Genomic DNA, 17,540 nt, shown 5'->3' with positions numbered 1-17,540 from the left:
TCATTGGTTGACCTAGTGGGGTTGGCATGGAAACACAGAATGAAGCATGCTAAATTAGGTTCTAAAGAGGCACGTTGCCTCTCCAGAGGCAGAAGCAGACACAAACACATGCAGTCCATAGAAAGCCAGGGTGGCCTCGGTGCATTGTGGGTGCTGTAATTTGTGTAACATATTTGGGGCAAGGGGGCTGGATTTGCACAAACAATCTATGAACAGAGAAACTCTGAGACATCTTACGCAATATTGCTCAAAAGTTTATTCCAACATGTTCCTGTTGTCACTATCACTTAAGGCATGAAAAACACATTGCTGGGGAATGTGAAGGGATGTTGATAAAAGGCAGCATTCACTGAATGCAGATTCCTCTTATGAACTCAGGATACATATAAATCTCAGTAGTTTCCTATATGGAGAGCATTATACAATTTATCAAGCTGTGTCACAATGTGAGCCCTCATAACCAGCCAGACCTCTGCTCTAACAGGCGTGATGATAAATCTGCATGCTGTTAAAGACTGTTTTTCAATATTTTAAACCCAAAATCTCAGGTGTTACTAAGAGGCAAACCTGTGTTGCGTCACAGCCTCAGGGGGAGACTGTTCTTTTTCTCAGGGAGATGCTTTTACCCTCTGTAGTCTGTATCAACACCTGATGCGGTGAAATCCTCGTGTTTTCTCAGGCAAAATGATGGTCCTCTTTTCTCAGCTTGCAGCCTCTGGCTTCCTGAAGTACACAGAGGTCTTTTTGTGTCACCACCGCACTGCTTTTTTTTCGTAAGAAATTCACCCTTTGTCCTTTGCACTTTATTCCTAACAGCAGACTCCTCTTAACGTTACCCCATGACTCAGATCAGCGTCCCATCTTTAACCTGTGGTTTTTCCCTCTCACCACTAGACTTGCTTTTCAACATGTTTTCCTACATTTATAGCCTTTGTGCAACATCAAAGATAGTCTTTTTTTTTTGTTCACGACAGCCTTTTCAGTTCAAATAAGTATCTGTATTGTGTTCTTTCCTGCACTGATATCAAACTGATACTAAATGTCTAAATCAAATAACCCTCTCAGACATAATGCAGCACATCCGTCGGGAGCATTTCACACTAAGAATAGCAATGACACACATTCCCTAACCCTTTTCCTGATAATAAGGTATGCATGTTAAGCGTTTTCCCTTGCAGCTGATTGGCTGGGCTCTCTTGACATTCATTTGCTCGCTTTTCAGGTCAGTGAGCTTTGAGTGTGGATGATGTTGGAATGATGTTCCTACAGTATGAGGACACTCTGAGCCCAGGCTGTAGTAAGACGGTGAGTCACAGTGGGGATTTGTCAGTGAAAATATAGAATGTTTGTCATATCTCTTTACTCTGCTCTTGAACTTTTCCCTCATGTAATTCCCTTCCGCGTAAAATTCTCCCAAGAGGTGCTGTATTGCTTCTTAATACCAAGCCAGTAAATCGTAATGTGTGCCCACATTATTCCTTTTCTGTCTCCAACTGCCACGATGTAGAAAACATGCAGGATATAATTCACAACTTAAACAGATCTCATCTTGCAAAGTACTTATATTGTTTTATTGATTAAATAGGAAACAGAACAACATAGATGAGACTATACACAGAGATACTGTTCTCATCTGAGTATAAGTGGGATAAGGATAAGGACGTGCCAGTGTACGAGAGATCTCATCTCAGCATCCTCTCTGTCCATAGTGCCATTCATAATGGCTGCTGTCCATTACACTGGGAGCAATTATTTCCACTCCTCCCATAAAAACCAGTCTTCCCCATAGTTCACAGTGAGATCTGATCATGTTACATATGAGCAGGCGGACACACAGGCGCTGTACAGTTCAACATCTTGTGCAAAAAATTAATGGCACGTTTTATGCTACATACATCCAGAGATAGGTGTGGAATGTAAATTTGGTTGTTGCATTAATTTATAGAGCTCCTGCTGTTCTTCTCCTGACATAAATAAAGAGTAAAGGGACTGGTTATTATCAAAGAGACTCGCTGGAAAGAAAGACAAAAAAGAGTTGACCGTTCCTACAAAAAGTGGGAGTAACAAAAGTTAAAAGTACTGTAGAAAAGATTAATTCTGAAAGTCTGTCGGAAAAAGCACCCTTAAAAAGGCACTCGCCCGTGTTGTGTGTGTGTGACTGTGTTCCCAGAAGACCTTTTTTCTTGCTTATCCTTAGTTCTCGATGCTGCTGTGTGTTCAGGTGTGACCCCGAACCTTTCCTGAGTGCATGTCCAGTTGGCTCAGCACCAAAGAGCCAGGCTTGTTGCTTTGGCTCCTTGTGGAGATGTTTTGTGCTTGAGTGCTGTCAGCCTCCTTGACTTTGTTACTGTTGCTTATGTTGTTGTGAAGCCAAGAATTACAGTCTAGAAACGTTAATTAAAAAAGGGTGGTCATGTAGTAATATTGGAAAAAAAGTTGCAGTCAAAGCCATAATCTGTATCGTTGGTCGGTTCAGTCCATTGTTTTATTTTCTTAACTGGGTGCTGCCGCCTGCAGCTGCAGGTTTAGTGCCAGACCTGCGGACAGGAACCTTGGACACTGGTATCTTAGTGCGAGCAGGCTCTTTAGCTTGAGGGATTTGGGAGGCTGCGTGAGACTGTGCGCCGTGCTTTACAGGGATCTTTGAGTCACGCGGTAAACTGGTGAGGACTTTCGGCTGGGGAAGCTGCTGACTCTCCTCCTGGGTGTGTTTTGAGGTGGGCACATTAGCCTCAACATCACTGATTTTATCTCTGCTCCCTGCATCATGTGAGTTGAAATGGGGCCTGTCGTCTTCAGGAGTAGGTGGATCCCTGCTTGCTTCATCATCATGTTGACTGTCCCGGACAGGTATTTTGCCTGCTCTGCCCCCTCCAACTACAGGTATTTTGCTAAGTCCCGATGGTTTAGCTTGTGGTATCTTTCTTTCTCTGGGGGGGCCCTGGACGCTCGTTCGTGTCTCAGCATGCAGTTCTTCTGTTTTAGGCGGCACAGTCTGGGCCCCCTGGGCTCCCGTGCCACTTGAACTAGTCAGTTGCCCATCTACTGATGCCTGTCCACTTCCTCTCATCTTAGCAGCCTCACTCAGACAAGGTGCAGGAGGAGAGGAAGGAGAGGGTACAGGGCAAGTGGCAGGAGTTGTTACAGGAGGGGCTTTAGATTGAGAAACTGGGATCTGAGCAGGAGCAGGTGGATCTTTAACTACAGAAACTGGAATTTGAGCAGGAGCAGGAGGGGGTTTAGCTACAGAAACTGGGATCTGAACAGGAGGAGGTTTAGCTACAGAAACTGGGATCTGAGCAGGAGCAGGAGGGGCTTTAGACTGAGAAACTTGAATTTGAGCAGGAGCAGGTGTTTCTTTAGGTACAGAAATTGGGATCTGAGCCGGAGCCGGAGGGGCTTTAGACTGAGAGACTTGCATTTGAGCAGGAGCAGGTGGTTCTTTCGGTACAGAAACTGGGATCTGAGCAGGAGGAGCTTTAGACTGAGTAACTGAGATCAAAGCTGGAGCAGTTGGATCTTTTGGTACAGAAACTGGGATCTGAGCAGGAGGGGCTTTAGATTGAGAGACTGGGGTCTGACCTGGGGGAGGAGGTGTTGCGGATGCTGTAGAAACAACAGCATGAGTGATTGGGGTTGGTGTGGGAGCAGGGGGCGTCTTATCTAAAGACACTGGTGCAGGAGTGGGTTTAGTCGTGGGAGGAACCTTATCTAAAGAAGTTAAAGATGGCGTTGGGACAGGTGCAGGGCTGGGTTGGGTTTTAGTTGTGGCAGTCAGAGTAGAGGAAGGAACATCTGGAACACTTACAAGAGAGGAAGAGGGCTTACTTAAGTCCACTGGGCTGGAGGTAAGTGATGGTTTGGAAAGGGCCGCAGATACTGAGCCTGAGGTCGTAGTTGATGTGGGAACCGTTGTCATCTTAGAGGGTGGAGGAGAGGGGGGTTTAGTTGTAACAGCACTGGCTGGTGATACTGTCACTGGGGCTTTAGATTCTCCTGCAGCTGAACTCAGGGAAGGTTTGTAGGAAGTGGAAGTTTGCAGGTTCGAGCTGCTAGCTGAATCCAGTTTAGCAGGTGGAGGTTGGGTAAAAGCAACAGCTGTGGGAGGGCTATGGGTTACTGGTGGAGGTTTAGCTGATGTAGTCGTTGGAGTCACAACAGGGATAGGTTTACTTACTGAAGCAACAACTTGAGGAGGTGCTGCGATCACCTCTGAAGCCAATTTGCTAGCCGTACTGGTAAGAGTTGGACTAGCTGAGGGAGCCTTTACTACAGTGGCAGGTGTGTTCGGAGGAGCTGTTGAAGAAGCAGAGGTGATGCTCGTTGTGGATTTAACGGTCATGGAAGGAGGAGCCATTATTGGAGCCGAAAGGCTTGTTAACGTTACAGGGGTAGTTGAGGTTCTCGTTGCAATGGGCGAAGGAGTTGATTTAATTTTTACGCTAGCAGAAGGCTCAGGGGCTGGAGTAGAGTCCGAACTCAGTTTGACTGACTGAGTCGTCAAAGTGGAAGATTTGGTCAACGTCGTGATGATGGAGCTCGGCTTGGGAGAAGAGGTTGCAGTTGTCTTTGTCAGAGGAGTAAAGGATTGGGTAGAGGTTGTTGTGGGGACGGCTACAGGAGAGGGTTTTGCCGTAGCAGCTGTGTTGATGGAGGCAGAGGTCGGTGGAGATGAGATGGTGGGTTTGGAGAAGAGAGATGTGGATGATGGCATGACTTCAGTCCCCGCAGCACTCACGGGACTGCTCGCTTTTCCCCACTCTGCCTCCACATCAGCCATAATGTCTCCACCCCCTGTGATTGAGTCAAAGGTCAGGAGAGAGGAGATGTCTGCCAGCAGGCAGCTCAGGCTGTTATCCCCGGGTACCAAAGGTGGTTCAGAGGTGGGTAAAGGCGGCACATGCTCATCAGTTCTACTCACATCGCCTGCCGTCACCTGGGGAGTTGAGGTCTCTGATGGGGACGTAGCTTCACTGTCCTGTGTTGCAAAGCTCTTTTCAGGCTCATAGCTCTCAGTCTCTGGGCTGTCCAGAGAGCGAGGATGGGATTTGGGGGTGAGGGTGAGGTCCTCTTTGATGATTTCCACACTGTTGGCGCGGGACGACATGAGAAGTGGGCTCGGAGGGGCTTCCTCCTTCTCCTCTTTATCTTTTGATTTAAACTTAACATTGCCAAACAGACCCTTCAGCCCACGACGGTGCCGACCCACAGGCTGGGACACGGTGTGGACCCTGCGGTCCCCCACTCCTCTTCGACCACCCCTCAGCAGCGACAGGAAGCTGAGGGACTTGGCTGAGCTGGCTGAAGAAATGGAGGCACGAGCCGGGGCTGCAGCCAGAACGCCATCTTCACCGAGAGCCTCCTCTTCTGCCTGCTCCCTCTCTCCTTGACTCACCTCCTGTGCCTTTTCCTTGTCTGGCTCCTGCTCTGAATCTGGTGCAGCAGTCTCAGATAATCCATCACTGGTTTTGCTCCTGATAACAGGTGACTTGTTGTTCCCATCCCCTTTGCCACGAATAGAAAAAATGTTACCTGGCTTGCGTTTGCCAAACAGCTTGAATCCTTTTCTGATTTTTCCACTCGACTGGGATTCACAAGGCGGGGGGTCCACGTTCTCTGTTTGTACATCCATCTTCTCTCTGCTTCCCCCTTTCTCTGTATCCTCCAGTCACTTGCTGCAGTTATTATTCCCCAGCTGGTGGACTGAGCATTTATATCCAGACCTTATCTCTGTCTCCGTCTGTAGCCTTGCTTTACCACTGTTGCTCTCAGTGCGTTTCTTTATCGGTTGTCTGTATCCCTCCCTCTGTCTATCTTTCCCATCCAGCCCTTTCTCCTCTATTTCTCCCTTGAAAGCCCCTCCCCTTTGCCTCGTTTTTGTCTGGCTGCTCTCCCTGGTTGCCATAGCAACTGAGGAGCTAAGCAGCTTTCGTCAGCAATGCAGAGCCAGGGGCTGTCGACAACCCACCCTGAACACAGCTTTCCCTTCCTCTCTCTCTTCCTCTCTGTCTGATGACTCTGTTTACATAACAGCAGAGACAAACACTCCATTAATAGGGCCAAATTTTGAATTCTGAATGATCTGGCTTTATATAAACATCTCATCCAGATTAATGCAATGTACCTTCATATGCAGCCTAATAATCTCTTAATGGAACAGATTTGCTTTTATTCTAAATAAACTGATGTTATTCGCATTGAGTGTGTCACAGGAGCCCACTGTAACTCACCCAAGTGTATTGAAAATATATTTAAAATGTCAGATAGTAAGAAAGTGCAGTAAAGTGGAACCATTTAGCATATTCAAGTTTGGAAAATAATTAGCATATTGACCCATATGTCTATATGCATAATATTTTTCTCTTTTGATCCATCATCTATGTTGGATATTACTTCAAAAAGCCTCATTTAAACACCTATTAGAGAACAAAAACTCCAAAGTAAAGCTTCCTGTGACGTGTAACTGTTGATGTTATTATAAAATCAGATTAAAAGGGATCAGTCTTTTAGGAAGGCGTGACTTTTTACCAGCTTCGACAGTCAAATGCACCCCTTAAGACAATCAAGCCATTGAGAATAATTACATAATTGAAAATGAACAGATTCAGGGAAATTAAATTCTTCAGGAAAAGGGAAAAAAATGTCCTCATACTGATATATAGGGCAAATAAACAAGCACAAAAGTCAAAGGCAAACACATAAACAAGAACCAAAAAAAGCACAGACTAAACAAAAGCACAGCATCATCTCTGCAGGGTTCATAACATTCACTAGAGACCCTCTTCACCCCAGCCGGCCCGTGATACCATGACCCACAATTTAAAATAACTTATAATCCCACGGGCGTAATGTAGAGGGGAAAATGGCCCCCTCTTCACTTTCTACCCTCTTACTTCCGGTACCCTTTCCCAGAAGACACCCATCTTTGAACTTGGCCTTCATTTTGATCTCAGCTGCACATTTGTAAAGTTTTGTGACTTCATTTTCCTCAATCTACAGACAGACAGACAAATGAACACCTGGCCTCTAGTCACCAGGAGCACATTTTTCACACACACACACACACACACACACACACACACACACACACACACACACACACACACACACACACACACACAGACTCACGATTATGGTGATGATTCAAGAGTCTGTCAGCATGGCACAAGTCCTTGAAGGAGTCATCAAGTGACCAGATCAAACCTGGAAACCAAAGAAAAGTCACCCATGGCACAGCCAGTCCTCTCACCAGTATGATGGTAATTCATTAAAAAAAAAAGAAGTATTCGTGATATCAATTAAATGTAAGCTGTACATCTAAAAGGCAAACACATTTCTAAAAATTATAGTGTTATCCTATGACACGTTTACTCCTTTCATAGAAGGCAAATAAATGTGATTTTTGTTCGGGTTATGCATGAACTCAAATGACGCATTCTCTGTCATCAGCTAAACCAACTCTGGATGTTCAGGTCTGACTTGACTTTTCTAGTTATAGAGGACAACTGTAGGGGCTACAGCAAATGCTGGCTTGGAGATCTTGGGTAAACACAACCTAACCAGTTTAATGTTGTAAGCCAGTTTAATGGATATTCTGTTTGCTTGGCACAAGCACTTCGAAATGATTTAATTCTTCCCCTTTAAAATGGGGAACTGTAAAACTCTGGTAAACTCTGTTGTATTCACCATTTTAAAATATAAAGATTTTGTTCAGGTTGATCTGAAAACAAATAATCAATATAAATTAATCGTGGAAGTTTAAGGAGCGGCGACTGGTGTTGGGATGGAACAAGTGCGGCCTCTTGTGGTTGCTCAGGAAACAACACGTGGCACAGTTAGGCTGGAGACGGCTGTTAAGTGCACACACGGAGTCTGAAAATAAAGCTGCTGTCTCATCCGCATGTATTCCCTGTCCCAAATAAGTCTGAGGAAGTGGGTCAGCAATCTTTGAACAAATCTGGCTGTTTTTTTGTTAAGAAGACACAGCAGGAGGCTTAAGGGTAGAGTCACACTGGTACGCAGTTGTACAGGGCAAACAGTTAGGATTAAGTTTCCTCACAAAAACGTTTATGCAAGTATCGGTCTGTAGAATAACAATAGAAAAAACAGATCATTTTTACCAATTTGTATTAGTGCTTCGATTCTCAGTATATGTGAATACATGCAACCTGGGCTCTGTAGCTGAATACTGTGTTTGCATTTACTTCCCATGAGAGTACAAAAAATACATCAGAGGTCAATGTAGGCCTTTCTCGGGCATGCCCACACCTTGACCAAAGTCACCATTATTGTGATGACCACAGACTGGTCACTAAACCATTAGACTAAGGACTTTCACATATCATCTGTTACTCACCCGCTCTCAGAAGTTAGAACAGGTCCCCATCTCCCCACAGCCCTCAGTCTTAGCCCCGCCTCTCTACACCGATGACCGCAAACCCACACACCTGAGCAATGTCATCATCGAGTTAGCGTATGATACAACTGTGGTGCATAGAGACAACCCGGTCCTGAACACAAACCAGATTGTCCTTGCGCCAAAACCAAAGAACTGATCATCTGGTAAAGAGGGGAAAAAAATCTAATCCCAATTCCATCCACACCAACGGAGACTGCGTGGAGAGAGTATTGAAGTTCCTGGGTGTACATGATGGATGATGGATGATGACAACTTAATACCTAGAGCTAGAACTGGAGAAGCCTCTTGGATGAGAAGTGAACGTCTTCAAGAAACTCAAGTAAGTCCAGTCGCCTATGACAGTAGCACTTAAGACGTGGATGGTGACCTGTCATGAAATGCAAATACCACTGCGCTTGTGAAGAAGGCACAGCATTGTCTCCATTTCCTTAGCAGCACTCCAGATGGTCATTTCCACAGCCCAAAAAAAAAAACATCGGCAGCTCTCTACTTCTTCCTTGAGGACAATTAGAGCACGTGGCTTTTTCAAGGACTCAACCCACTGCGACATCACCTGTTTGAGCCAACACCTTCTGGAAGGTGTTTCAGGGCCATTACAGTCGCAGACAAACAGAGTGAAAAACAGTTTCTATCCCAGACCCATTGCTGCACTCAACATGAACACCTGAAATACACTGTGATGTGCAATATGATAGTCTATATGATAGTATCACCCATAAGCATAATATGCAATATGGTGTGTGGGCATATGTGCTATGTTTTGTTTTATATGTTGTTGTGTTTTTTTGTTTTCTTTTCATAGTTATATTTTATTCATCTTATTTTGTAATCATGCTCTCTTTAACCCTTGCGCTGGCAAGGATAGCCACCCAATTTAATTGTACATGTGCAAAGACAATAAAGGTCTCACACACACACACACACACACACACACACACACACACACACAATAACACAAATAAATAGGTGTTTTTATTTACCGTTCTCCAGGCAAATGTAAAAATAACACTCTGATGCAAACAAAAATTCATAAACCTGCACACTCCCAGCCAAAGGACCACTTTTCCAATTTTTAAACCTTTCTTCCTCTCTGTTTAGTTCCAGTATGACATGTATACAAACACTGTACAGCATGCTGTTACACTTCTCTGTATATTCTGGATTTTGTAGGAAGGCTCTGCTCCTCACCTGCAGATCCTAGTTACAGTCTGAAAATCCCCAGTGTCTCCAATAATGCTCTGAAACTAGTGAAGTTCAAAAGAATACTTTGTCACTGTGATAAATACACATATTTGCTCTCTTACAGAGATTTAGATGAAATGATTGATACCACTTTTATATCTGTACAGTAGCCTAAATACTGTATGGGATGTAATGACTCCAGGAAGTCACTGTGCACAGTCAAGAAAAAGTCCTGCGCATAACTTCCTGAAAACCACTAGTAGGCTTTAGAGATGCTGGTGGGATGATTTTTTTGGACAGAGACAGGCTAGCCGATTCTCCATTTCTAATTGTTGTACCATGCCAACTGCTGAGCCCAACCCAATTGTCAGAAAAAATGTTGGCATTGCATGTTTCTGCATGCATTGACATTGCATCACAACTAGTTTTTGTTGTTTGTTGGTCTCGAGGGGTCTGCAGTGGTCTGCAGCTTGGCAGATATCTGGCCCATGTGACACAGCATCCATCATCCTCTGCACCTTTCATTGGCAAAGTCAGCTCATATATTACATCACTTTGAAAATGTTGATGTGATACGTATGTAACATGCAAATACAACTTATTCGTGGTTTTTCTGAAACAAACATTACCAACATTTTCTTCTGGCAACTGGGCTAAACTGGCAGTGGCTTCATATTTTCTGCACAGACATAAAAATACAAAGAAAATAGGGCTGAAAGTCAGAAGAGGAAAGCTGTTTTCTCTCTTCTTAAATTTAAGTGACAAAAATGAGGTAAAAATAAAAACTTAATATCAGACTTAAGATTATTTGATGATCTCTAAACTTTGATGGTGCGATACATCATTTAAGAGCAGTGCTGACGCCCACTCTTTCGTCACTGTCTCCTTTTTCAGACGTCATGCTCCACGAGACAAGCCTGCAGGGCGGCTTTGGCATTCTGGTCGTTGTCATGTTCCTCAGGGGGAAGTGGGTCATATGTACGACGGTACAAATTCCGAGTGACCAAAGTGATGATGAACATCTCCATGATCATCATTTGCTGATTTAGCACTGCAGGACAGGGAGGGAGAGAGAACAAAATCAGGGTTTCAGATGGATTAGTTCACCTCACATGTTAGCAGCAGACATTCAGAAATGTTTCTTACTGGAGGCACGAGCTTGAGAAGAGAAGGGAGGGGAGCAGGCGATGGTCCCATCTAAAGCCAGGATGTTAATGATTGATGTCTGCAGCTGACTCAGTACAAGTACTAGCTGAAAAGAAAACACAACACCTGATGAGTTACACATTGTACATACGGTGTACATGCAGCTAAAATGCACACTAAATATGAATATTTTATGTATTATGGCACCAAAGAAATACAACGACAGTCAATGGGACTGGTGTTAAAGGTGTAGTGTGTAAGATTTAGTGGCATCTAGTGTTGAGTTTGAGTACTGCAGCAAATGAAACCAATCCCATGTGCCAAAGTTGTAGGGAACTATGGTGGCCAATATGAAAATGCAAAAATTCAAATGGCCATATCTAGAGCTGTTGTTTGTTTTGTCAATTCTGGGCTACTATAGGAACATGGGGGGTGCAATATTGCGGACTCCATGGAAGAAGACCCTCTTTGTATGTAGATATAAACAGCTCAGTTTAAGGTCACGAAAACTGTTATTTTCAGGTGATTATAAGAAAACATACTTAAAACAAACTTACTTATTACATACTTATTATGTATAGCGCCTTTCTAGTCATCTGACCACCCAAAGTGCTTTTTACACTACGAGTCGCATTCACCATTCACACACTGGTGGTTGAGGCTACCATACAAGGTGCCACCTTCTACTCTGTTTTTAATACATTCACTAACCAATGGAACATCGGGAGGAAATTGGGTTCAGCATCCATATGATATTGGTTGTGTTGACTCACCTGGTACATGGCATACTTTGGGACAATTTTGAGGGTGCGTAGAAAGCTGTTAGTGTTCATGAAGATGATGGCAACAGGCCAGAGGGAGGTGAGAGTGAGAACGCCGAGGAATGGGCCGATCCAAATGGCTGTACCAGTGATCTCTAACTGAAAAAGGAGCAAAGAAATATTTCAATGTCATGTTGTCAATTGGATGCATAGAAAAGTATTTTAAATACTTACATCAGAGATGTCAAAGTTGCCATTTGTCCACAATATTATGGAGAGGACAGAGAGCACCGTCTTAAGGATTGCATACTGTAGAGCACCCAGCTTCAGGATGAATAACAGTCGCCTAAAGGATCCCACCCAAAAAAAGATCCAGAGTAGAAATGTACACAATCATAATATAATATGCAGTCAGTATTAAAGGAGTAATGAAAATAATTAAGAGCAGGATTAAATTATCATTAAAAAAACTCAGTTTATGGGCAGTAAAGAGCACAGGCTTGAGTTATTGGAACTGGAACAGTAACACACAGAGTGTATAAATACCGTGACATGGGCACAAGAGGAAGACAGACGCAGCAGCAGCAGCAGGGTCCTGTTCTGATCTTAAATGGTTTACCGGAAAACCGGTTCAGAAAAGCAGTGCTGCCCCCAAACTCCTCAACCAGCAGAACCAAGACTTTATACACCACGACTGCAAAATAACTACACAGAGAAGGAAAAGAGATTTAGATCAGTTTATAGACACCAGATATGTCATAATTCTCAATAATCACTCTGGAGCACCACAGTTTAGCTTCACTGTACGTGATGGTATATTCAAGCTTTTTCAGCAAGGGAGCCATATGACATATTACGTTTTTCATTTATCACATAAAACACATCTACCTTTGACATGTGAGAACAAATTAACCCTTGTTAAAGGATGCTGACCCTGCTGTTAAATATGCTGTTCTGCTGATTAATCTCATAAATCAGAAAGCACATAAATACATTACTGCAGTCGGCAAAAGCCTATAAAGATTTTGTTCATTTTATTGGAGATGACACATGCTGGTTGGAGATGTAGCATTGTCTTGGTGTGTAATGATTCACCAAGTGGTATAACTGTTGTCCTTCACTTAATCTATACAAGGCTTCAAGTCATCTTGTCTAGCAGATCCATCGGGCAAACCTTTCACTCTCTGCTGTATTTCTCTGGCATAATTTGTGTTGGAATATTCTGACCAGCAACAAATTAAAGGTTAAGGTTTCCATTATTAATAAATATGTTTTAATGGTTACAATTGTTTTTTACACTGTGTTATTTGTGATTTAAAGTCATGCTGTGCATTTGTGCATAAAAGGCCAATCACCGAGTTGGGTGGCACAATGTTAAAATGCTGTAATGAAGCAACCACTAGAAACAATTTGTACATGTTAAGATATTTTATGCAGGATTTTCCTGAATGTGTAGACTTACTCGTAGTAATCTCTCTAAATCGGCCATTCTGATCCACTAGAAGTGAGTGGTGGTGTATGTATCTGCAGAGACTCTGCCTTCTGGCTGTATTCTCTTGTTCTCTTCTTATTTTGCTTTGTTCAGGACATTTATGGGCACAGCACTCAGGTGAGGTCGGGATTTTATTAAAATGTAGCAACCAGGTTTGTGTGATTTTTTTGTTTAGTTTTGACTTATTTAGAATCACAGCCTGGCATAAAGGCTGTTATACAAAATATAATTTAATATTAAATTATCTTATATTAATGTTATATGGAGGGAAACATAATAAAGGAAAGAATGGATTACTATTATAACCTGGAAGCTGATATGATAACAGTAGTAATGAGTTTACTGCAAAGTGAGACTTACAGGTCACAGCTTTAAGATAACAGACATTTAACAAACACTGGCTACTGCTAGTTTTTGACATTTAAACTGGAGAGTTTTTTGCTGAACTTATCATCATGAAGTCAATCTTGATTACACAATGTAATGGCTATAGAATAATGACACCATCAGCATCGCTTTCAACATGCAATTATGTCTCCCACTGGGTATTAAAAAAAAAGGCTCAAGTTACAGCACAAAGGAAGTGCGCTTTTGTTTCCCCTGGTAGCTATCAGTAGCTACCCCTAGTTACCAATGAGTATCAATAGGAAACGAGAGCAGAAGAGAACATCCGTAAATACAGATTCATATCGGATTCAATATCATTTTTCAGCTTTTTTTAAAATATCAAAGAAAAAAAAGACTCCAGTTTATGAGACAGTACTTTGCCCTGAGCCCTGAGTACTAATTTTGGTGATGCTGAATGAAAATGTACCTGTTAGACGTCATGTCTGTGAACATGACTGCCCTCGGGATCCACATCCCAAAACAAGACATAACAGCAATGACCTAAAACAGAGAAACACAAGAATGTGCATACAATTAGATTTCATGTTGTATTTCATAAGGCCTTGTGCCCAAGTTCTGGAGACTTAGTTCACAAATAAAGTGGTTTATAATGATTATTTTCTATTGGTTTTAAAATTATTATTATTATATTATAACACCAAAACAGGTCCGAATGCTTACTGGTGCTGCACCATTTATCCAAATGATGGTTGTCTTCTTGCGGTAGGGCACTTTTTTATAAATATAGACACACTGCTCCAGGTATAGCAGCAGGGAGATGCAGGACATGAAGGTGAGCATGGAGTACAGGCACAAGCCAAACACGTCCAGCTCTGATTGAAAACAGAGAGGGGGGGGGGGAGGTTAAGTCAAAAATGTGCACAACATTGTACTTTAGAAACAGGTTGGAATGGTTGGATGAGTCAAATAAACCCAGGAGAACATTGTTCAGGTCCTGTGTGAAACCATAAGTCAGCTGAGTTATTTTAATGAGAACATAGTGTGCCAGTACATGATTATTTTTTCAGGCTTTTGAACAGGGCAGAGTGAGGAAGGGTGAGGGAGGGGGTGCAGGGGGGGTTCACACGCAGCAAATGGTTGCAAGCCGGAGTCAAGCCTGCGACTGCTGGCATTGCCTCTGTACATGGGGCACAAGTTTGGTGACTGCTTCTTTGTGACATTATTGCTGTGACAAAATCTGTCCGCATACAGACAGACAGATATTCAAACACCTAGCAAAGCACTGAGAACTGCTCCCTTGGTAATTCCTGCCACAGAAGATGTCTCAAAGACCACATTTTGCCATGATAACACACACAAACACAGACATACGCTGAAAAAATACCAGCCCCACACACAGCTGCTCGCGTTACACTGCTGAGTGAATTCCAAATGTCATTAGCTCAGACTTGTTGATAAAGAAACATTATCAGCAAGCAGGATGTGGTGATGCAGGTCACTTACGTTTTATCACGTCGATAGCCAGCGGGGGCTCTTGTAAACAAGCTGGATCGATGGTGCTGTTGAGGGCTTCCTCCATGGTGTCCAAGTATTCTTCCTGAGAAATTCACTAATAGACTTAAGTTTAAGAAGAAATTCTCTAGACAAATTAAATTGAACTTTATATCCTGGATTAAATGACCTCTGCGAAACCTGATCAGTTGTAAAATAACAAGGTCTACTACTACTGTTTCTGTTTCCCGTTACATTGCAGTGTCTGCCGGTAGATTCTAGTAGCAGACTTAACTGTGTGTGTACTTTACCCTTTAGGTGGCTTCTAAGGAGTGAAGGTGGGATGACAGCTTAGAAGTTTATGAGAACACCTCCGTAAGTGACTGTCGCTCATTCATTCACAGACTGAAGTCACAGTAATTAAAATAACACAAAGGTCAGAGTTGGGAGTTGTGAGATGAGCAAGTGAGACAGATTAACATTAACCTTGACAATGTGTGTTATTTCCTTCCTACTAATTATAAAAAAATAAAGGAATGTCCTTCAAGCATGAGGAACATGTCTGTTTTATAATTCAGTTTCAGCAATACATCAAAGAGGGGCACTAATCATAGATAAATGAGCAAAAAAATTAAAAAGTAAGTTTCAGATTAGAAAATCTTGGATTATCTTTTATAATAAAGCTTCACTGAGGTCAAAGGGTTTCCTCTTCCCAACATAAAACTGGGTGTTGAGACTCTTACAACTTTATCTGCTGTATATTTATGGAGAGGTGAACGGCACTGAGGTCGTTCACCTTTTCCCGGCTAGCTGGCCAATCTTGCTCCCTGCACATGTTCCTGTGCCTGAAGAGTAACTCATTACGTGTCAATGCTTGCCTGAACATGTCTGGCAAATTTTAACCAATTTTAACCACCATTTTAACCCTCATGTAAAGAGGGCAGAGTCATGTCACCACTTTTTCTGTCATAATCTCTTTAATGAGAGCTGAGAGAGCATTGTTCCACATGTTCCTCATTCAGCATCTCTTTTATAATTGTTCGACGTTGGAATATCCACCACTGCATTTTGTTTACTGTAGGAAATATCGTGCACTATGTGATTTTGCCAAGTTGGACATGCTCCTGTATCACCATCCTACATTTCATTCCAGGACAAACACTGCAATCAAACAATCACAGCACCTCTGACATCATCAGTGTGCTGCTCCTGTGGCTCTTTCAAAATCCCTTTGTGCCTCTTCAGAGCAAAGCTAGTTTTCTAATTAAGTTAGTACAATTGAACAAAATGCTCAGTAACATTGAACAAAAACCTTATAAGCTACTGCAGGGTCAGCAAGTTAGCTTGCTAATTAGGCAGGCTATGCTAACAAGTAGCCTAAGCTTACTGATGGACCAGAATATTAACATAGCATACCTACTTAGCAAGCTAGCTCGCTAATATTCCTGTCTATTGGCAAATTTACTTATTAGCTTAACCAACCTAGTTAGTAAGCTAACTCTCTAACATTTTAGCCTATTGGCAAGCTTCCTTGTTAACATCGCATACCTACTTAGCAAGCTAGCTCGCTAATATTCTTGTCTATTGGCAAGTTAACTTATTAGTAGAACCAACCTAGTAAGCAAGCTAACTTGCTAATATTCTAACCTCTTGGCAAGCTTCCTTATTAACATAGCTCACCTACTTAGCAAGCTAGCTCGCTAGTATTCTTGTCTATTGGCAAGTTAACTTATTAGTAGAACCAACCTAGTTAGTAAGCTAACTCGCTAATATTTTAGCCTATTGGCAAGCTTCCTCATTAACATAGCATACCTACTTAGCAAGCTAGCTCGCTAATGTTCTTGTCTACCAGCAAGCTTACTTGTTAGCATAACCTACTTAGTTAGCAAGCTAACTTGCTAACCCTGCAGTGCTTATAATGGTTTTGGTTCTAACTTAAATTTGGAAAACTAGCTTTGTTCTTTTTTTTTTGCCTTTATTGACAGGACAGAGTGAAATGGGGAGACAGAGAGAGAGCGGGGACTGACATGCAGCAAAGAGCCGCGAGCTGGATTCGAACCCGCAGCTGCTGCAGCGAGGCGATGCCTCTGTATATGGGGCCCCAGCACTATACACTGTGCTACAGACGCCCCGGAAAACTAGCTTCGTTCTGAAGAGGCACAGGAATTGTAAAGGAAGCACAGGAGCAGCACACTGATGACGTCAAAGGGCTGTGATTGGTTGGGTTGTTGATCCAGGAGTGTCTTACTTGGCAAAATCTCATCGTGCCAAATCACAATTACATGTATTTCTTGTTGGCCACACAGGATGGAGCTGCAGTACCCCTCAGATTTAACAAGATGAGAGACTACAGCCATGTTAGCAGCTCTATTAGAGAAAACGTTGGCACAGCTGTGCTTTAAGCTAAATGCTAACGTCAGCATGCTAAGGTTCATTTTGACTTTTATGATTAAAGAATGAGTAAGCTCAGCACCTGATCGCAAATGCCTGTTTTTCCTATTGTCACATGTGCATCACCAAAATATTGCAACCTAAAAAAGCATGTCATATCAAACACATCTGGACACATCTTAGACATCTTAAGCTGGTTACGATAATCACCTGAATTCGTATGGCTATAAACACAGTCAGTCCTCTGCAGTGGTTAAGTAAAGTAAGGATTTTTGACTCCTCTAATTTATAACAAATCGCAGTGCACCAG

The 17,540-nt window shown here is 42.7% G+C and overlaps 2 protein-coding genes across 2 annotated transcripts; both read right to left on the bottom strand.

The window, feature by feature from the left end:
* Positions 1–417: 417 nt before the first annotated feature.
* On the bottom strand, positions 418–5,832 carry si:ch211-244c8.4 (mucin-17). The gene has a single exon (XM_049592023.1). It carries the CDS (start codon positions 5,630–5,632, stop codon positions 2,486–2,488), a length of 3,147 nt encoding a protein of 1,048 aa, XP_049447980.1. The 5' UTR covers positions 5,633–5,832; the 3' UTR covers positions 418–2,485.
* A 3,533-nt stretch (positions 5,833–9,365) lies between these two features.
* LOC125898261 (organic solute transporter subunit alpha-like) lies at positions 9,366–15,310 on the bottom strand. Its single transcript, XM_049592022.1, has 8 exons — positions 14,852–15,310; positions 14,069–14,220; positions 13,815–13,888; positions 12,055–12,213; positions 11,743–11,854; positions 11,521–11,667; positions 10,748–10,853; positions 9,366–10,652 (listed from the first exon to the last, which is right to left on the bottom strand). The coding sequence occupies exons 1-8, from the start codon at positions 14,925–14,927 to the stop codon at positions 10,492–10,494; spliced, it is 987 nt and encodes a 328-aa protein (XP_049447979.1). The 5' UTR covers positions 14,928–15,310; the 3' UTR covers positions 9,366–10,491.
* Positions 15,311–17,540: the final 2,230 nt, after the last annotated feature.

This window comes from Epinephelus fuscoguttatus, linkage group LG12 (assembly GCF_011397635.1).
Source record: "Epinephelus fuscoguttatus linkage group LG12, E.fuscoguttatus.final_Chr_v1".
Lineage (NCBI taxonomy): Eukaryota > Metazoa > Chordata > Actinopteri > Perciformes > Serranidae > Epinephelus > Epinephelus fuscoguttatus.
The sequence above is the reverse complement of the archived record's forward strand: the minus strand, read 5'-3'. Positions and strand labels throughout refer to the sequence as shown.